Raw genomic sequence first — 22,335 nt, 5'->3', positions numbered from 1 at the left:
GCGGGTCCATGTAGGAGACAACTCCTCGGTCAAGATTCAGGCTCAACGTTGTGTCAGTTTTGCTACTGACAAGGGTCCGGATCTGGCTTCGCTGGACAATGTATATCATGTCCCTCAGCTTGGGGTGAACTTGTTATCTGTTCAGCAGCTTTGGGGGGGAGCATTTTTCTTTACAGCGACCACAATCGAGGTCCTTGACTCTCTGACTAGTTTAGTGATTGCTCGCGGTGAGGCATAGCCTCATGGAATATACCACATGACTCACTTTCTCACCGAGCCGACTGTCGAGGGCTCCGTGTTCTATAGCTTCCAGGCCTTAGCCACATCTCGGGAGCCTACACACAATGAGCGTCTTTGGCATTTTGGCTTAGGGTATCTTGGTTATGACTCACTTTATGAGTTGTCACGCCGTGAGCTGGTTGAGGGTCTTCCACGCCTGAAGCTAGCTCAAGATGTCTGTAAAGCCTGTCAGCTTGGGAAGTAGTACCGTACCCCATTTCCTCAGCAGCCTACAAATAGAGCTGAGGAGCCTCTTAGATTGATTCACGTTGATCTTTGCGGGCCGACATCCACTACCGCTTTGAACGGCGCATTGTACTTCTTTCTGATAGTGGATGATCATTCTCGATACATGTGAGTGTACTTCCTCAAGCATAAGTTAGATGCTTTCACATATTTTTCTGCTTGGGTGCTGCTGGTTCATAACCAGACTGGTCGTCGTGTCGGGTGCATGAGGAGTGATAGCAGTGGTGAGTTTATCTCCCATGAGTTTTCTGAGTTTCTATAGAAGCATGGTATTTCTCGCCAGCTCACCTCTACCAACTCCCCTTCTTAGAATGGAGTCGTAGAGCATAGAAACCACACAATCATGGAAATGGCACGCTCTATGCTGTTCGCAGCAGCGCTTCCTGAGCGCCTTTGGGTCGAGGCTGTTAACACTTCGGTGTACATCCTCAACCGGTGCCCGACTGCGGCTCTTCCTCAAAAGACCTCGTATGAGGGCTGTTCGCAGCAGCGCTTCCTGAGCGCCTTTGGGTCGAGGCTGTTAACACTTCGGTGTACATCCTCAACCGGTGCCCGACTGCGGCTCTTCCTCAAAAGACCTCGTATGAGGCATTTTTTGGCTCTCGGAATGTTATTTTCCATTTCAGAGTCTTCGGGTGTCGTGCGTATACACACACATACTTGAGGACAAGATAGGTAAGCTTACTCCCCGAGTTGATCTCCTTATTTTTGTGGGATATTTCTCTGAAGCGAAATCCTATTGTTTGTTCGATCCGTGGACAAACAAGGTGATCGTTAGGCAGGATGTCGTTTTTGACGAGAGGGATATTGTGCAGTTTTCTGCACCGGATTCCGTTCCGCTTCCTTCTTCCACATCATCAGAGATCGTGCCTACTGAGCTTGGTCTACTTCCCACTCCTGACATTCTTGCAGTTTCTTCAGCTCCCAGGCCCCCTTCACGAGACCCGTTACCTCGCTGGTACTAGCAGACCATGCGGGATTCGGGGATCCTACCACCAGATTCCACTCCGGAGGGACCTAGAAGATCTACCCACCTTGCTCCTTAGGCATCATTTGCAATGCTGTTTACAGCTGATTACATAGTGCATTTTGAGCCGGATACATGGCACGAGGCTCTTCAGCATCCTCAATGGTGAGAGGCCATGAAAAAGGAGCTAGAGAGTATTGACCGAAATGAGACTTGGACATTGGCGGATTGTCCGCGCCACAAGAAAGTCATTGGGACAAAGTGGATTTTTAGGACAAAGCTAAAAGTTGATGGAACTTTAGACAAGTACAAGGCTCGCCTTGTAGTGCAAGGGTTTCGACAGAAGCACGTCATTGATTATGAAGAGACCTTTGCCCCTACTCCACGGTTGACTTCCTTTCGATTGCTACTCGCGCTCGCCACTTATCACGGCTGGCCGATACATCAGATGCATGTCAAGAGTGCCTTCCTGAACGGATACTTGGAGGAGGAAGTCTATATGGAGCAGCCACCGGGCTTTCCTTCAGGGAACCCCAGGGATCAGATATTCCACTTGCAGAAAGCTCTTTATGGGCTGAAGCAAGCGCCGTGGTCTTGGCTCCATAGAATGGATGAGTTCTTACAAACTCATGGATTCCATTCTACCCCTTATGACCTAAACTTATATGTTCGATCCACACGAGAGGGGGTTAGCTATATCCTGCTATATATTGATGGCTTACTCATCATAGGTTCAGATTCTGTTGCCATACCAGAAATTAAGGCTAAGCTTAAAGCTACATTTGAAATGACAGACCTTAGTTTGTTGTCCTATTTTTTGGGGATGGAGATAGTTCGTTCTGGAGAATGTATTTTTATGTCACAGCAGAAGTACGCACTTCAGCTTGTGGAACAATACACTTCGGATCAAACACGGCTAGTGGCCACCCCTCTGGATCCTATTGTCCACTTGTCGAAGGATACCATAGGACAGCCCTTCGATGCATACACCTATCGTTCTGTTGTAGGAAAACTTCTTTTGTTAATTCACACTAGGCCAGATTTAGCTTACTCAGTTAGCATACTCAGTCAATATTTCACAGCATCAAGGATGTCACATTGGATTGCATGTCTTTGTGTGTTGCATTATTTGCGGTGTACTTTTTCTTAGGGCTTGACATATGGTTTTGGTTTACATTTGCAGGGGTATATTGATTTTGATTGGGCACCACACCCAGCGTTCCCATGGCGGCTACCTCTTTACCTTGGGCACGGCTCCCATTTCTTGGTCAAGCCGTAAGCAAGAGATGGTGGTGGCTTCCACGGCCGAGGCTGAGTACCGGGCTTTCTTCGATGGCACCACCGAGACCATCTATCTGAGGAGTTTACTAGCGGCGCTTCACTTCAAATGTGAATCTCCCACAATTGTCTACTGCAACAACCACAGTGCCATTGCCCTTGCGGGCAATCCGATCATCACACCACGGACACGGCATGCGGGAGTCCACTTCCTTTTTTCCAGAGAGCAGGTTGAGCTAGGCACTATTCGCCTAGAGTTTGTGCCTTCATCAGATAATTTTGCAGATATCTTGACCAAAGTGATTAACCGGCCGGTTATTCAGTACATGCTACCCAGGATTGGCTTGGGTACACCCTCCCCTACTTCTTCAGCTTGACGGGGAGAGGGTGCTTCTCTCTTGCTTTCCCTTCCAGTTTGAGAGGGGGCAGCTTCTACTCTTGATCATGACAGTGATGATGCTGACAGTTTTTAGACATTACATTCACTAAATCTTTTTGTATTGTATTATGGGCATTTGTAACTTCATCCGCAATGTCAGGATGACCTGATTGTAAAAGAGCACTTAGACAAGTGAACAATTCCCCTGCGAGGGCACTGTCTGCGTGACACCGTTGCATCGCATATTGCATGAGCATGACATCTTGCATCTCCCTTTGCATTACCCTATGCATTGGCATTCTATTCATGTCAACATGCATCTGTGCGCATTTATCCCTTTTCGGTCTTTTGGAGTGGTCGACTCTAGGATCCACCATATTCATAGCATACCAAATGGCAGTTCTCCTAAAGGTAGTTTCCCCTACCCTTGCTTGCTTGCTTGTTTTTCTTGTCTTGCTAAGCCCACCATCCTCTTTTTTGCCTTTTCACATATTCACCACATGATTGACACATACACACACTTTTTATCATCCTTAGGCAGTTCTTCTAGTTAGTGCGAGGGATTGGCTTGCTAGTTTTATGCTTGACTTGGGTTTAAAACTCTCTTTATCTTTTCCTATCTGTCACTTAATCGACCGCTGCCCCTATATTACTTATGTATTTTTCCAAAAAAAAAAAAAAAAAAACACCAAACAAGTCCATTGATTCCATCCACCTTTGTAGAACTTGGTAGGCCCTTGGGTAGCCGCCGAGCACCCTTGGTCCGATGCCTTGGCCTCTTTGGGGTGATCACTTGGGCTCCCTTGGTAAGATAACCATCGCCTCTGTAGTCTTGGTAGGCCACTGGGCAGCCGACGTGCACCCTTTGTCCGATGCCCTGACTGCTTTGGGGTGGGACGCCTTGGGGTAAATCAAAATTTGGGCTGGTCTACTTTTCTCGCCCTATTTTGGGCTTGAGAGGGGGTGTTGTGCTAAGAATTGCTCTTAGTCACTTAAACAGCCCCAAAACATGCTTATTTTAGGCATATTTTAGCCAAAACCCTAAAACGGGGAGCGGATCGAGAGAGTTAAGTGGGAGAGGATCTAGAACCCTAATTTTCTATAAATTGGCAGCTAGCCCTCTACTCTTTCTTTCATGTCATTTTTGCAGGTTTCAGGTGTTATCAGCTTGCTGCCCATACCCCGTTCCCGGAGGACATCTCAGCTCTTGCTGTCCATCACTGTTCCCTACAGTCTGGTGCCTGTTTCCAACCCTCCACACGCTGATTGCTGCTGTTTCTACCTGGCGACTGACTGCTGGTCATCTGTACTGTTGTCATACAGCTTGCCACGTCAGCAAACTACAGGCCCCAGCTGCCGCCCTGACAATTTTCTCTCCCCTGTTGCAGTTGTTGTAGTCTTTCTCTCACCTATTACCTGTCATCTGCAGTTTTCTCTCTCCTCACAACTGCATTTGACAGTTTTCTCTCTCTACCTGCTACGCCTGACAGCTTTTCTCTCTGCTCAGCTGTCGGCAGCCTCCACATTGCCTGCATTTGCTGTCCACCTCTCTCTACAGCCTGTGTTTTCTGCACACTCTCTCTCTAGACTGCAGTCTGCATCAAATCCAACTCACATTGCTGTGTTTGCTGGTGTTCGATATCCGGAGGCTACCTTGCTGCAATTCGGGACCCGTTTGGAGTACGACACACTCTCCAGCTCATTACCCCTACCCTGATCCTTGAGATACAGGAGTTCGAGGTTCAGCATTCATTCACTGCATAGTGCGTTTGCTGCATGAGCATCGTATTATTAGTAGTCATATCATTTCATTTATTCACTGTGTTCATTGTCTCTAAGTTATCCTAACCCTAACCCTAACTGTGTTCTTTTATTAGTTTGTGCTTTGTCGTACAGTTTTTGTTTATGCTTCTGTGTTAGGGTATTTTCTTTACACCTCCATCCTATGCCCACCCCCTAGTCTAGAGCTATACAATCTCTCTCCTCACCTCCTCATGCTCATAGGTCGAATTCCGGATATGATAGGAGTGGGGATTAAGGGCTGAAGCAAGGGTATCAAGTGTGAGGAGAACCAAAGCATGATCTAATAAGGTGGTCCCTGTCGAGCTACCAACTGTCCCACCTACCTTGCCCGTTTGCCCATTCCGGCCCATAGAACCTATCCAACCACTCTAGGAGGATACCACCTAGCTACTTGTGCTCCCGAGAGAAATCCAAAGAGCCATCATACCTACGGAATGTCAAGTCCCTCCACACACCATGGACTCCTATTGCACAGATAAAAGTCTCCTAGACCTCCTCCTCCTCTCATGCAATGCCTTGGAAGTCCATGCCTTGGTCCTAATAATCCTCTAAGGTGAGCAGGTCATTGAAGTCACCTCCAACAATAGAGTCCAACTCTAGTATTCAAACCATAATGTCTAGCCAAAAGCTCGTACGTTGTCATGATGTTATGAGGACACAATGTGAAAAAGTATGGAATGCATCATCATCCGACTTCTTTATTGATCTAGAGAGTCAATGTGATATGAGTCATTAGTATTAGTGTGAGTTGCATGGATTATCCAAAAATACTAGATTTTTGGATAATTTTAGCCTATATTTGATATTATTTATTGTAAAAATCCAAAAAAGTTAAAAAAGCTTCTAGATTAGGATGGCATGCAAAAAGCAAGTTGCTTTTTCAACCAATTGGGAGTTTTTTCATAAAAAGGACAGATTGATGAAATCGGGTGCGTCGCGATCGCTGTAAAAGGCTGAAAACTGCAGATTGAACTGAAGGAAGAAGGAGTGATCTGGGAGATCCGTGAGTAGATGTCCTGGAGTTTTACCCCCCTTTCGGAGCCAACGGAGCCATCAGATTTGGATTCCGGACAGCAGAGAAAGAGCTGATTTTTCTGATCCACGTTTTTGGTCTACGAAGGAGCTCTAGGAGAACTAATGCTTGGAGATTGCTTCTGAGTAGTGCAAAGATTCCAGGTTCTTTCAATACATATTGTTTCAATTCATTGTGATTTGTTTTTGTAGTGTTTACAACTTGGATATTCTCTATCTTATCTTTCATCTCCTATCTCTACTTCCTTCTACTTTTGATCCCCAGTGGATTCGACCTTTCGACAAAAACCCCTCCGACATTGGTGAACCTGACGTGAAAGGTCGTCACGGAAGAAGGAAATACAAGATGGGAGAATCTTCGAATACAATCTCTAGTGATGTTTTGCAACAGTTGGTGCAAAATATGAATATGCTTATGCAGGTACAACAACAACAACAGGTGATGCAAGCTTTAGCTCAAACAGAAAGTGTAGTGATGAATGCTTTGCAAGCAGTTGAGCGTGAGGTGAAGTTATTCAATGGCAGGAATGTATCTGCATATGTACATATCTATGCTCAGAAGATGGAATTCTTTGGAGTGGCTCAATCTGCATGGAGCCGGTATTTTGTACGTGTTATTGTTCATGAATAGAAAGCACGGATTTCTGAATTATACTTGCAAGATGCTGACTAGGTAGCCTTCAAGAAGACACTCAGGGAAGAATTTTATATTGAGGATACCGGTTTGATTACGTGCAAGACTTTTCAAGAGTGGGTTTTACAACCCAATAAGGGTCTTGTGGCTACGGAATTGTTAAGAGAATTTGAAAGTCGATTTGAGCAGTTGGATCTTGTAGAACAGCAAGCTCTTGTAAGTCAGAAAATTGAATTGTTTCTACAAGCAGCTGATCCTGAGCTTCAAGAGAAGCTTGATGATTTGCTGGATGATTAGACTACAGAGACGGGTTTCAAAACAGAGTGGAGATATGTCAAGGAAGCTATTACTGCGCTTGTGAAGAAGCATAGAAGAAGAGAAAGACTGCATGTCTCTAGCTTGCCCACTGCTACAGGTAAGACAGTTGAAGTATCCAATAAGCCATCCGCTTCTGTGGCTAACCCTATAGCTGTACCTGCTATTGTTCCCTCTGTTAGGGAAGATGTCTTAGATGAATTGGTCAAAGGGATGCGGGATCTTCAATTAAAGGTTGCAAAATTGGATGAAAAAGGACAAGAGGAAAGGGGACGGGTAGCAGCCCTAAGTAAATCATGTGGCCCAAAAGTAGGCTGCCACATAGAAGTTGACATACAACACTTATGTTGTACATCCATGTGCAAGACCTCTAAAGATTTGTACTTTTTATGGCCCTTTAATTCTAAGGTCTGCACTACATGGATTTGTTTTTCTTTTCCCTTGCCCTTGTCCTTATCCTTTCCTTTGTCTTCCCCCTTTTTCTTTTGAGGGCAATTCCAAGCAGCATGGTTAGGGGATAGGCAATTGAAACACAACTTTTCTTTTTTGGCCTTATCAAAGTCATCAGGACTTAACTTTGGCCTCATATATGGTTTCTTTTCAAAAGGTTGTTTTTTACTCTTAAAAAATGGCATTTTCCTTTTAAATTTGCCCACAAATTTTGAGGTTTTCAATTCCTTAGACTTAGGCTCCGTATCGGTGAGACTAGTGAGTGTACCTAGACGCATACTATCTTCATGAATTAATGCAAATTTAATTGCTTCTTCCAGCGTCTTAGGTAAACTCCGTTTTACTTCCTTTTTACAGGCTTTATCTAGTCCCCTAATGTATCCTCTTGTTTTTTGGAATTCATCTATTCCTTCCAATTTGAGGATTATCTCACGATATTCCTCCAGATATGTTAGCAGGGATCGTCCCTTTTGTCAGACATAATCCCAATCTTCCCAATTTCTTTCCATTTCATTTTCAGGAATGAATTCTTTCAAAAAGACAGATTCAAATTGAGCCCAAGTTTCAGGTATTTTATTCGCCTCCTTTAAAGTTCGCCACCACTTATATGCTTTGGGCCCCAAAGTTAAACTAGCCTCCAATGCTTGGAGATGTGGTGGGGTATTTTTTAGTTTATGTAAATCTTCCCATTTTTGGAGGAAATTAAAGATTGTGTCTTTATTCCTATCTTTTTCCTCCCTATAAAATTGAGGTAGTTTCATATCCTTTAAAACTGGATTATCCCTCAATTTATGGTAAGGTTGGGGTTCCTTAGGATCTCGCATAGTCACATCTAAATCTTTCGATGAAGATGGGACATCCGAGGTTTCTATCTTATTTTTATCTCTTTCTAACAATAAAGTTAATTGAGATTTTATTTCAGTGAGTGTTTGAGTTAAAAATTCCATTTGAACCCCCTGAGCTTGCACACGAGCAGTAAGATCATCAAATTGCTCTCGTATAGCAAAAAATTCTTCCCACTGTTCTTCTTGCATTTCTGGTTCCTGGGGATCTACCATAAGGTAGTCCCCAGAACTAGAACCTTCCATTACTTTCTCTTTCCCTTTTTCTGCCATTAATACACTGGAATTGGAAAGCAAAGATAAGAAATTTGCATACAAAGTAAAGTACTTCCCTGATTTTAATGGTAGGCAGTGGTTGCTGGTTTGGAAAGAAATCCGAAGAGTAAGGAATAAATTTTATCGCCCGAACAAAGTCGGTCACGCAGAAAATGGAGCTTCTTTGCAGAACGACTAGTATTCAACTCCCTTCTTTAATAATCACGCAGACCATCAATGTCCTTTTCCTGAATTTGCTTTCTGCTGAACCTGTACTTGTGATATAAATACAGTCGAGGCTGAAAAGAAGAATTCCGAACACGCAGTCGACTGATCAAACACGTATCAGAAAATAACTTCAACTTCAGCCCGTGAAAAGGAGAAGGATGCGAGTTTTGTTGGTGTGTTCATGGAGGGCATTCACAGACAGGCGTGGCCAGGATTCGGTGGCCCACGATCAGCTTACGCGTTTTCAAACAGGTGTGAAAAAAAAAACTATCCTTTCGATACGTTACGTGACCAAAATTACACGTCACGTCAAGTTTTTTGTGACGTGTCACGTAGCGTTTGACCAGCAGCTCACGGTCCGTCGACTGTCGATTAAATAGATAGCGGGGCACTCGACGTTTGACCAACATCTTTACGGGTCCGTCGCTACCCGTCGACTGTCGATTGAATAGATCGCAGGCACTTCTAGCTTTACGGGTCCGTCGCTTGCAGGTACACTCATCTTGGGATTCTCTCACTCTCACTCTTAACACTGCTCTTGCTTCATATTTGTCTCGCATTCCAGTGCGCACTCATCCCAATAGTTGAGATGAAGAAGATGGGTCGCTAGTCATCCCAAATGTTGTATGTCCTCCATGATTGAAGAGGTAGCTAGCCTCACCAATTGGTCCGAATGAAGTAGCAAAGTTAGTATGAAGAGATGTAAGTGTTGAGATATCGAGCTCCACTCGTGATACGCCAGGGTGACCGTTGTGTATTTATGTCACCGACTTGTCAGTTGCAGATGCGGTTGGTACACCGCCCCTGAATAATAGCTACATGATAGCTATCCTTATCTACTCTAGTTCGTGGCTCAGTTAGTATGCCACCTTAGTTAGTTGAGTTTGGTTTGAGACCCATATAGAGGGTTCTTCTATTTCTTTGTACTTGAGTTCTTTTTGGCTTACACAACTAAGAAGAGGAAAACTGTTTTCAGCCTCCACCCTTGTGTGTCTTCCCCCATTGTGCAAGCAAGAAAGCTTCAAGCGAGACTCCTTCCTTCTCTCCCACAATCTTGACATGGTATCAGAGCCTTGTTCGTGGTAAGGAGCTCAAGAAAGCAAGCCAAGCTCGCGGTGTTCTGGTAAGAGGAGCAGTGTTGCTTTCATTTTCTGTTTTGGGAGCAGATCTCTGCAGGTAGCACAGCTGGAAATTGCAGGAGTGCATTGTCTCAGGTTGAGACGCCCTTCGCGGTGAAGCAAGAGGGCAGTATATGCCCTTCGCGGTGAACCACTGCTACCTTGTTTTTTTGATTTGAGGCCATTTCGGGGCCTGTTTCGCAGACGGAAGTTTTCTGCACGCACTCAGGAAAAGGTTCAGTTTTATGCTGTGCAGCCACTGTTCTACAGGTCGGTGAAAAGTTACTGTAGAAATTGCATCGTATGCTTGTGCGCAGAGACATTGGGAGTTTCAGAATCATCCTTGGTTCTTGTTTATGCAAAATCGTCACTAGGAAGTGACTGTGTGGTCAAATACCACTTTCGCCAGTTTTGCAGATTTGCCCTTGTGAGGGTGAAGCTGTGTTTTTTTGCAGTGACAGAATTTCTTGCAGTATTCTGTAATGGCGTCTGATTCCCTTTCACAGATTGTCACTGAAAAGCTTGACAAGAACAACTTCCAGGCATGGAAGTTTAGAATGACGAATTTCCTTATGGGAAAAGGATATTGGGAATTTGTTGCAGGAAATGAAGAAGAACCAGTTCTTCCTGATGTTCCCAATCAACAGCAAATGCAGGCATTCAAAGCATGGCATGAGAGAGCTAGGAAAGTTATGTACTGGCTGTCTATCAGCATTTCAGACTCTATGATTGTGCATATTCAGGATGCAAGTACGCCAAAGGGGGCATGGGATACTCTGTCAAAGATGTATAGCACAAATACGCAAGCCAGGAAAATGCAGCTCAAGCAAGAGTTGCACAATGTGCAAAGAGAAAATATGAGCATCAATGACTACCACATGAAGGTGAAGAAGATTGCAGATGCACTTGCTTCCATTGGGTCGCCAGTGGAAGATGATGATTTAGTTTTTGTGACCTTGAATGGTCTAGGAAAGGATTATGCACAGTTTCGGACATCCATTTCAGTTCGTGAAAGATTTCCTGATTTTGAGGAGTTGATTGCTCTTCTAATTTCTGAGGAACAGAGAAATGGTGGTGCATCTTCTTCAGGAGGAACTTCAAAAGAAGCTGTCTTCTACTCAAATGCTGGAAGAGGTAGAGGCAGAGGTAGAGGAGGCCGATTTGGAGGCCGTGGCAGAAATCAGAATATGCAGCAGACTCAAGAAAACCAGTCCTATGGAGGAGGACGTGGTAACTCTAGAGGCAGGGGGAGCCAAAGAGGTCGTGGTGGATGGCAAAGAGGCCAAAATGCAAACAGTAATGTTGAATGCTACTACTGTGGTAAAATGGGTCATATGGCTAAAGACTGCTATAAAAAGCAGAATGACATCATGAATGGAAAACTGCAACAAGGGAATTATGCATCCTCTAGTAGACAGGGTGATGACAGAAATGAGCATCTGTTTATGGTGCAACACATGAACAATTCTGTGACAAGTGCAGAAGAAAGCAACGATGTATGGTATGTTGACTCAGGTGCATCAAACCACATGACAGGTCATGCAGAATGGATGGAGGATGCAAGGAAAATAGAAAAACCAGGATTTGTGGAGACCGGTGATGATACTGCACATCCTATTGTGCAGATTGGAAAAATTCCTTTGTCTATGCAGGATGGGAAAAAGAAATACCTGTCCGATGTATTTCATGTCCCGAATATCACCAAGAATCTGGTTTCAGTTGGTCAAATGGTTGAACAGGGCTTGCAGGTCAGATTTAATCCTCATGGATGCTTTGTTGAGGATATGAAAAATAAAGGTCGCTTGATAGCAAAAGGAAAGAAGAAGGGCAGAATGTTTACATTGGATGCAGACATGTCTGAATTGAGTGCAACAATGTTTGCACATGGGACCGGTGTAGTTGCAGATATTGATATCTGGCATAAACGCATTGGTCATGTTAATGTACAGCGACTTAAATCAATGCAGGCCCAAAATATTGTTGCAGGATTGCCTAAATTCAAGGTTGCAGAAATGCATAAGGTATGTGAAGCCTGTCAGTTTGGAAAACAGGCAAGGAAACCATTTCCTAGACATGTTCAAGAGAGTGAGAAGCCATTGGAATTAATCCACTCTGATGTGTGGACTACTAAAGCTGCATCTCTTAGAGGCTGTTATTATTTTGTCACTTTTATTGATGACTATAGCAGAAAAGTTTGGGTGTATTTTATGAAAAAGAAAAGTGAAGTTTTTGGGCATTTCAAAACTCTTAAAGCTATGGTTGAAAAAGAAACAGGCCTGCAGATAAAATGCCTAAGGTCAGATGGAGGGGGAGAGTACCTCTCAAATGAGTTTGCAAGGTTCCTGCAGGAGTATGGCATAAAGCAGCAATATTCATGCAGTCATACCCCACAACAAAATGGAATTGCAGAAAGGAAAAACAGGCATATTGGAGAGGTATCTCGTGCCATGCTCAATGAAAAAGACTTGCCAGATTTTTATTGGGCTGAAGCAGTTGCTACAGCAGTCTACATAATGAACAGGACTCCCACTGCAGCAATACATGGAATGACTCCAGAGGAGAGGTATACTGGTAGGAAACCAGATATTTCTCATTTGAAAATTTTTGGTTGCATTGCCTATGTACATGTGCCAGATGAGTTGAGATCCAAGTTGGATCCAAAAGCTGAAAAGTGCATCTTTATTGGTTACTCTCTGCAGCAAAAAGGGTATAGATGCTATAACCCTTCTACTCGTAAGTTTACAGTGAGCAGAGATGTTGTTTTTGATGAGATGAGTAGCTGGTATAAACCAATAAATGTCATTGATGATGTAGATGCACAAAATGGTAATGCTGCACAGAATTCACAGCAGCAGTCACAAAATATTAGTGGACCTGGAGCGTCCTCTAGCAGTGGTTCACATTCTTCGCCATGGACAGGCAGATTGAGATCAGGAGAATCTTCTCAAAGTAATGCAGATGGTGGTATGCAGGTATCACGAAAAGGAAAAAAGAAGGTTGATCAGCCCATGTTTGATGTGAATGCAGGTCACTCTTATGTGGATGGTGAATCCAGTGGCTCAGAACAGAGCATTGATGATGAGTTGGGTATTCCTTCTATTGTTACACCTGGAGTAAGGAAGACCAGGGATGTTTTGAGAGCACCTGGGAGTGAACCTACTTTGCGCAGGTCTACGAGAGCTAGGTATCCTGTGGATAGGCTGAAATATGATGGATTTACAGCCATTCACTATGCATATATGGTTAAAGTGATACAGGAACCAGAACCCACTTCTTTTGAGGAAGCCATAGGAAAAGAAAAATGGGAGAAAGCCATGGATGAAGAAATGGATGCCTTGGAAGCAAATGCTACATGGAAGTTAGTACCTTTGCCTAAAGATAAGAATGCAATTGGCTGTAAGTGGGTTTATAAGGTGAAGCACAATGCTGATGGTTCTGTGAACAGATACAAGGCAAGATTAGTAGTCAAGGGGTATGCACAAACATATGGCATTGACTATGAAGAAACATTCAGTCCGGTTGCAAGGATGGCAACCGTAAGAGCAGTCATTGCTATGGTTGCATCAAAGGGATGGTCTTTACATCAGATGGATGTAAAGAATGCCTTCTTGCATGGTGATTTGCAAGAAGAGGTATATATGGAGCAGCCACCAGGTTATGTGCATGCTGTTCATCCTGAGTTTGTTTGTAGGTTGAAGAAAGCCTTGTATGGCTTGAAGCAAGCACCTAGAGCATGGTCTGACAAGATAGGACAGTATCTTGTCACTATTGGCTTTCAGATTTCCAAGGCAGATGTCTCACTTTATGTGAGAAAAACAGAGAAAGGTATTATGCTACTTGTCATTTATGTTGATGATTTGATTATGACAGGTGACAGTGATGAAGATATCATTCATGTGAAAATGCTATTGAAGCAGAAGTTTGAGATGAAGGATTTGGGAGAGCTACGTTATTTCTTGGGCATTGAGGTGATTAGATCACCAAGTGGGATACAGCTCTTGCAGAGGCAATATGGATTGGACATGCTGTCCAAATATGGGATGACAGGCTGTAAGCCTATTTCAGTTCCTTTGGAGCAGAATGTGAAGCTGAGTACAGATACAGGTGAGCTTCTAGAAGACCCTACTATGTACAGACGCATAGTAGGAAGTTTGATTTATATGACTATTACCAGGCCAGATTTGAGCTATGCTGTTGGATTGGTAAGTCAGTTTATGCAGGCTCCAAGGAAACCACATTTGGATGCGGCTAGACGCATACTCAGGTATGTGAAGTCCACATTGCAGTATGGACTATTTTATGAGACTGGGGTTCAGATACAGTTGCATGGATACACTGATGCTGATTGGGCTGGTAGTATTTCTGATAGACGATCTACCAGTGGATATGTGTTCTCTTTTGGGAGTGCTGCAGTCACTTGGAGCAGCAAGAAACAGCCTACAGTTGCCTTGTCGAGCACAGAGGCTGAGTACAGGGGTGCAGCAATGGCTGCATGTGAGGTAGCTTGGTTGCATAAGCTACTTTATGATATGCATCAGTCTACAGATGGGCCAGTTGTCATTTATTGTGACAACATGAGTAGTATACACTTGGCAAATAACCCAGTCTATCATGCTAGAACAAAGCACATTGAGATGCATTATCACTATGTGCGAGAGAGGGTTTTACTAGGTCTTATTGATCTAGTTTATGTCAGCACAGAGGATCGGGTAGCTGACATATTCACGAAGGCATTGGGCGCAGAGAAGCTGCGCAAGTTCAGAGACCTGCTTGGTGTGCAGGAATTGGGATTGAGCTCGAGGGGGAGTGTTGAGATATCGAGCTCCACTCGTGATACGCCAGGGTGACCGTTGTGTATTTATGTCACCGACTTGTCAGTTGCAGATGCGGTTGGTACACCGCCCCTGAATAATAGCTACATGATAGCTATCCTTATCTACTCTAGTTCGTGGCTCAGTTAGTATGCCACCTTAGTTAGTTGAGTTTGGTTTGAGACCCATATAGAGGGTTCTTCTATTTCTTTGTACTTGAGTTCTTTTTGGCTTACACAACTAAGAAGAGGAAAACTGTTTTCAGCCTCCACCCTTGTGTGTCTTCCCCCATTGTGCAAGCAAGAAAGCTTCAAGCGAGACTCCTTCCTTCTCTCCCACAATCTTGACAGTAAGTTCAATTATACATGATGCTCAAGTACTCTTCAAACTCCTCTATCATCAGACCAAAATCTAGAAAATGAGAAAACAAAGAATGTAAAGGTGAAGGTGGGGTATCAACTTCCTTTCCGAGTTCATAATGCCTCCTCAAGGCCTCCACTGATGGAGAAGCCTAATAAGACATCATGGGATCCCAAGAAGAAGGTGACTGAGACATTGTGATTCGGTTATGAGTTGTTGCTATGCCTCGCATAAAAACTAGTAATCCACAATATCTGTAGGATACTCTCTAGAAGAGGACCGGCTTTGACACCATGTGAAGAAAACTATGGAGTAGCTACTAGGGTTTGCAATGAGGAAACATAGAGTGTATGATCACTATAAAAACACAATGATACAGACACAGACATGAAAATTTCAAACCCTAAAAGCAAAACTCAAAACTCGAACACAGAAACAAATACAAACTGAGGGAGAGAGAGAAAACACAACTTTGAAGTGAATGAAGAGTGTACATAGTGCCCAAGGGCAAAGCAGTAGTGTCAAAGAGTGATGTCCATCGGAGACGGATCCCAAGAATTGTAAACACTAGTTGGAGATAAGAGAGTGTTGAATAATGAAGGGCAACAAGTTGGTCACCAAAACACACAAATTGGAGATTGAAATCTGGTAAATGCGATAGTGTATCACCAGAGAAGGCTGAAACTGATCACCTAAGGCAAAGAACTATCGGGCAACAACCTGCTGGATAGCAAAAAGACAAGTGCTCCAGCAGTCGCCTGGTGGGAGAAATGGCAATGACCTATCGCCTAGCACCAAATGCTAAAAACGCAGGCTGATCAGGTGCTATGATGATGCAACAAATGGAGACCTTCAAACAACAAGGCGATACCTGGAAACGAGCTGCCTAGGGCTAGATAGTGATGGGCTGCAATCAATGATGACTGCACAGAAAATGGTAGGTGGCTGATGGCTGAAATCTACACGGTAAAGTGAGAAACCTGCACAAAAGGATGAGGACTAAATGGGGGCAACTTGTCTATTTATAGATGTGGATGGACCCTCTCAAATTAGGGTTTCACTGAAACTCTCTTGAACCGCACACTGTTTTTACATTTTTCATTAAATAAGCGTGTTTTGGGACTTTATGAGAGGCTAATCAGCATGTAATGCATTTCTTAGCTCAACAGCCCATGTCGTCAAAGAGCCATGGCTACCATAAAATCATGTTGATGTTGAGGAGAAGAGCCCCCTTCAAGAGTATCTCGAACCTCACATATTTGTATTTGGATAGCTATGTCCTCCACTTGCTCCCTTAAGTGGTATTTCTCAGCCTTGGTCTTCCTCTCAAGCCAAAAGCCTACTCCATAAGTTATGCCACACTAGAAAGTATTGTGTGGAGATGATACTTCTGAAAAAACCTATCTTAGATTCTTGAATACTCCACCATCCACCAAGCAAAGTTCCAGATGGCCTGCAACCATTGCTTGCATGAGCACAAGAGCATGACACCCCAAGGAAGAACAATCCATGTCTCCCAAGGGTGCTATCTTTAGGAAGAAGCCATGACGGATGAGGTTGCGGCTCCTCCATGGTCTTGACTCCCACCTTGAAAGTTTTGTCCCTAAAGTCCAACTTCTTGGGACAATCCTTAGCAATATGGCCCTTTTCTTGCATGTGAAACACTTTCTCTTTCTTTAGCTTCTTTTGCTCCTCCTATGCAGCCACCTTCTTGGAAGTATCTCCCCTACTACTCATGGATTTTCCACAAACTTGGAAACAATCTCATCCTCGGTAAGGAAAAAGGGATACATCAATAGGAATTTGGTAAAGTGAGTAAAGATGTCCACATCCTCCTCTTGTTTTTGCCTAAAGGACTCCCACTCCTTCAATTGTGCAATTTATAGTCCATTGGTGCAACATGCCCCTAGGATCCAACCTACATACGAGATACATCACAAGCCACATTCACAATGAAAGAGACTAGGCATCACACTCACCTCCTAGCCATAGAGCCAAACAGGCTCACCCCTGAGCCTAGGAGCTTGCAACACTTCGGGTCACGATGACATCCCAAGGGTTGGTGTCCCCATACCACTAGTCCACACCATCCCAATGTACTGATGTATCGGCCAATGGCCAAGAGTCCAAGAATGGTAATCACACAATGAATGTGCACAATAGGGCCTTGAGTCCTATAAATAGGACTCGGCTGCCCTAACCTTGAAGTGTCCTTAGTACATTCGCACTAGCCGCTCCATCTTGAAGACTCTTCTAAATGTGAAGAATCTTAGATTCCTCTATTTGCCATACCAAGCTAGGGGCATTGTCCACCTCCTGCACCCAAGTGTAGACAAGCTTCCCATATCGCTTGCCGTTGAACTTTGGAATGGTTACTGTCTTCACCATCATGGTCTCCTTCATGGTGAGAAACATGTGAAGACCCATGAAATGGTTAGGGATAGATGTAGAAGACCGTCGAAAACGCTTAACGTGGCCTAAGGCATGCCATGGAGAAGGATTGAAGGTATTAGAAACATGAGTTGGGAGTAAATGAGCGCTCCTGCCCACCAACATACTTTGATCCTCCATGTAAACTTGGTGGTGGACACTCAAACAGTGCTAACCCTCTTGTTGCTACTTGGAGGAGAGATGCAATGCAAAACCGCCATAGTGAACTCTTCAACTGTTGAATCTGGGACCATTGACCACTCCAATTGCTCCAACCTTCACTCCATATGCGGCCTCATGTTGGCCACCTCCCCTAAAAGCTGGGAGACTATCAATAGAAAGAATTCATTTGACTTTGGAGAATAGTGAGCTCTTGGCAAAGTGATACCACCTCCAAGCATGCCTCCTTCACCACCACTCATGCTGCCTCCACTTGCATCGCAAGTTCTGAGTACAAAGCATCTTTGTACAATGCAGCCATGGTTGGAAAAGCAAATCCATCTGACTTGCTATAGAGAATAAGTGAAAACTTTGAAATCCTCCAATCCAATTTCTCCTTGCCCATCGAGAGTTGGCTCTGATATCAACTGCAAAACCCACAGTCCTAATGCACAACTCAACTAAAAAACCCAAGAAGGCAAAAGAGATCTTCAAATCTTCATAACAGCAATTAAATAGAGATTTGTACAAGTATTGGCTCCGAGAGCCCAAGCATGAACCAGCAGTTCAAAATCCATAAAATTGCCTAACTATCCTATCCGCAACAGCTCTTCACTCTGACTCAATCTGCCTTGAGCAGTCTTCACCTCAATCAAACCACGAATACTCCCAACTTGCCTCAATCTCGCGTGCACTCCAGCATGTGGGTAGACTTGCTCTCTACTGCTCCTCACAACTCAGGATGAACAGAAGTAGAAGAAGAAAAATCACTGATCCTTGAACCTCCACAATGATCCCACCATGATGCTACAAAAGTGTAAACAGCCTTCCATTTACGAGCAGCCCAACCAATTTAATGCTGATGAGCAGCCGGACCAATTTAATGTTGACAAACCTTTCCTGTGTCATCAAAACATAGACCATATTTTTTAATTTGGCCCCACCTACACATCAGTTCGACGGCCCAACAAGCCTATCAAATGTGTCAACCTATCTTCACAATCATCCTCATATGATCCACTATGCGACCTTGCTGCTCACTGTCATCTTGAAATGATTACGATTTACTGCCTTCACAACCTGCTGGTGATTGCGCATGTATCTCACCTCTTGCACGTGTCTCACCTCTCACGTGATCCTTTGGCCATGTCATCCACATCTGCCTATCCTGTTGCCTGCACAGCATATGAGCATGTGTCTACGGGCAGTGCCTAGGAACATTACACAGACAAAAGTCCATTACAGTAGCAATCTCCTCAAGGGGAAATACATCAAAATACACTTTTATTGTTCACGGACAATGATGTCCAAATTATGAAAGGGATAGTGTGAAACAGGAAAGAACACATATTAAGAAGAACAGTGGTGACTTACACAACTCATGCTTTAGTATGTTGTGGCACATAAAGGCCAACTTATTGTAAACATGGCCTTAAGAACACTCTTCCATGTTTCGAAATGTGATTTGAAATAATCAAATAAACAATGAGCTAGGCACTGCATTCAATCTAATTTTTTCTCTCCAGATAATGATGTTCACCCCAGCTTTCTGTTTCAGTAGCCTCTTGGATATTTTCATGTTGATGTTATGAAGATTGTTAGACATAATCGCTTTACTTTCACCCAGCTTTTGCTTCTAACATATTTTTATCTTGGTTTTGCAAGATTGTTAGACATAATGGCTTTTCTTTCACCCAACTCTTCAATCCAACAACCCATGCAATGAAGAGAACAAAACAAACACTGATTATCCTAATTTGAACAAGTCGCAAGTCAAGAGTGCACATACCAACTGTAGCCATTGTGACTATCGCAAAATAGAGTGACACAACATAGCGCCTGCCAAGATCAATCTGTCGAAAGTTTTCAAAGTTGTAACCACCAAGCGTCAGGCTTCCAATCCAAGTAAGCCTTTCTTGAGAGGGAGGTAGTGTAGTGGCCAGGTAATAAAATATGCAGGCTGCTGTATGTGTACAGTAAAGTTCCACAGTTATTAACTTCACAATCCTCGTAAATAAGTAGTTAATACGGATATTTTGCTCCAATCTGTGGAAATATGATGTCACTTTCCGGGCACGATAGAGTCTAATCCACAGAAGGTATCTTACTATCTCTCTTCTACCCGTTCTCTGTAAGGGAAAAGGGAAAAAAAGATCCAATTATGTGCATTTGGGACAGATGGCTCGGTTCAAACTTTGCCATTATTACGATGGAACTAGGAAAGGATACAATTGTTTTTATTGAGCAGCATGAAGAAGCTTTGTTAAGCACAGAAACATGGTGTACAACGAGAACATGAATCGAAAGTATAAAAGGTAAAGCATCATATCCCTCCGGTAGCTTGTCATTGAGATCAGTCAAATATTTGTGTAGATTTTGGTGCTAAAATGATTCTACTGCTAAATTGGAATATTTGTGCTTACCTGGTATATTGCATCAAACGGTAAGCAGGCAAGCACATCTGGAATAAGGTCGGACTTTGCATATCTGACAAGAAAACCACCACCCCAGGAAACATCAATACGCATCAGCACCTCATCACCACTACCCCTTTAATGATGTGTGCCATGACATCATTAACAGAGTGTATGACAGATTTGGAGTACATTGTTAAAGGTTATGCCGCTACCTGAGGGCAATGCGACGATGATCAACCACCCACTTATAAGTCTCTCGATCTTTATGTGCAACAAAGAAGTTGACACATATATCAATAACAAATGTAATCTGACCGACTTGATCAATCCACCATAGATTCTTTGGAAGACCTCTAAAAAATCCGAACTCTACAGGAGTAAAAAATGAGGAATAAATCGCCCATACTAGGATGAAAAATACCCAATACTGATATTTTCTGCATTAGATGAAGTGGGCATTAGTTGCAAGAAAAAGATTTTATTTCCTTGAAATAAGAAACACCACAAGGTAGGAAACACATACACACTCCCTCCCTCCCTCGCTCTGCCCCCACACCCACCTCTCTCACGCCCACAAGTTAGGAAGCACACGTGCACGCGCGCGCGCACTCTCTCTCTCTCTCTCAAATGAACTCTCACATACAAGATCAGAGAGAACGTAGACCTGTTATCCTTGGGAATTATGACTTTGTTCCAGAAATGAGGGAAAATCAATCCAGACTCTTGGCTTCTAAGCAAGCGGTTGGGGTCGAGGCTGAACTCCTTCGCAAAAAGTGACAACCGACTACCAAAGGAGGAGTGGATGGTGTCCTTGAATTCTTGGAGTTCATATTCACTGTTACTTGATCTCCGCATTTTGAAAGACCGAGAGAGGAACAATGTATTAATTCCCTAATTTCTATAGCAAGCTAGTAATTGCGCCGACAGTAGAATCAAAAATTTCTACAGCAGTCGAGAGTCGAACCTAAGATTGGAAAATTCAGTCAGTGGAGTATCACTTCAAGCAACAAGGGCGTCAAAATGAGCTCCTGTGATCGGAAAGCCAATCTAAATTGTAGTATTATGGAGGGAGAAATGCTGGCTATGGTGGAAGAAATAGATTGTAAGGCGCTTTTTTCTGGATTTGAAGTGCAGAAGTTCACAATATTTCAAGCACAGGAGAGGGAGGATCAGATGAATGGGGCTGAAACTCATCAGAATTTCCACTTGCTTCATATGATTAAGAATCACTAGTGACGACAATCGCTTGCTTGCTGGCTCAAAACAAGGCGCAGCTTGCCATTATATACGTTCAGATTAGGGTGGGGGAACTAATTTGAACAACGAATATTAAGGGGCTGCGAGCCGGATGTTTTGGATTTTATTCAGAGGGAGAACAATCTTTTCGCTATCCATTAATGGCAGTCATGTATATGCAGGTATCAGAAGCTAGAGAAAATGGAGACATGGCGGAAGGCAATCAACAACCAGCTTTGGTTTTTGCTTAATCTCCTCTTGTGTCTACAAAAGAAGAATGGATCATCGAAACGATACGAGGATGGAGGAGTACGTCTGGATCATGAGAGAGGTTGATGTATTTTGGCAGAGAAGAAAGTCAATCGATGAGCTGTATATTTTTAGCATCTGACGGAATCCTACATGCGGGATGCATCCCATGAAAACCAGAAGAAGAAGAAGAAGAAGAAGAAGAAAAGAAGAAAAGAAGCAGAAGCAGCAGCAGCAGCAGAAGACGACGACGACGATGATGACCGTGATGAAAACAAGAAGAAACAGCAAAATTAAGCAAAAGAGGAAGAAGATGACGCGTTTTAGTTTTGTATTTATTATTAGTTTTCGCATATGCCCCAAAAAAGGCAAACGCCTTAAAAAAAATTTAATGTCACGAATTTTTTAATGAATATGTTTTTAATTTGCCACGTAATTTGCAAAGGTTAAAAGAAATGTTTCTCGAATTTCCTCCCAGATTAACATCCTAATCACAAAAAAAGAACATATAGTTCTTTAATGTGGCGTTCTCAATATTGCGATTGTTATTATTCATTTATATTTATTAATTATGAAAAAAATGAATGTACAGAGTATTAAAGTATCCGATATATTACTGAGGGGCATTTTAAATATGTAAATTAATTGCAAAAACTGTTGGATGTTGTCGAGAATTAGCATATCCGGGGAAAATTAACGATTTATATATCGAGATATGATTTTTTAATAATGGAAAAAAAAAAGGAACATTCCCCTAATTTTTGGGATTGAGTTGTTGTTTAAATGATCGAGGACGATTTTTTAAAAATGCTGACGATCAAAAAAGTTACTTGATTTTTTATAATAA

General features: G+C 43.1%; 1 protein-coding gene across 2 annotated transcripts in view; it reads right to left on the bottom strand.

Annotated features, from left to right (window-relative positions):
• The window catches only part of LOC148014549 (potassium channel KOR1-like), a 68,556-nt gene extending 46,765 nt beyond the window's left edge, over positions 1–21,791 (bottom strand). Inside the window, exons 1-4 of one of the 2 annotated variants that reach the window (XM_087666150.1) lie at positions 20,668–21,791; positions 20,216–20,440; positions 20,010–20,073; positions 19,376–19,715 (exon numbers count right to left, since the gene is read on the bottom strand). In XM_087666150.1, coding sequence (XP_087522276.1) covers positions 19,376–19,715; positions 20,010–20,073; positions 20,216–20,440; positions 20,668–20,858 — 820 coding nt within the window. In that variant the 5' untranslated portion in view covers positions 20,859–21,791. The remainder of the gene's footprint in view (positions 1–19,375; positions 19,716–20,009; positions 20,074–20,215; positions 20,441–20,667) is intronic. The other variant, XM_087666149.1, reaches the window with a different exon arrangement.
• Positions 21,792–22,335: the final 544 nt, after the last annotated feature.

This window comes from Lygodium microphyllum, chromosome 25, assembly GCF_053477565.2.
Source record: "Lygodium microphyllum isolate KBCC chromosome 25, Lygodium_microphyllum_v1.1.10, whole genome shotgun sequence".
Classification (NCBI taxonomy): Eukaryota; Viridiplantae; Streptophyta; class Polypodiopsida; order Schizaeales; family Lygodiaceae; genus Lygodium; species Lygodium microphyllum.
The sequence above is the reverse complement of the archived record's forward strand: the minus strand, read 5'-3'. Positions and strand labels throughout refer to the sequence as shown.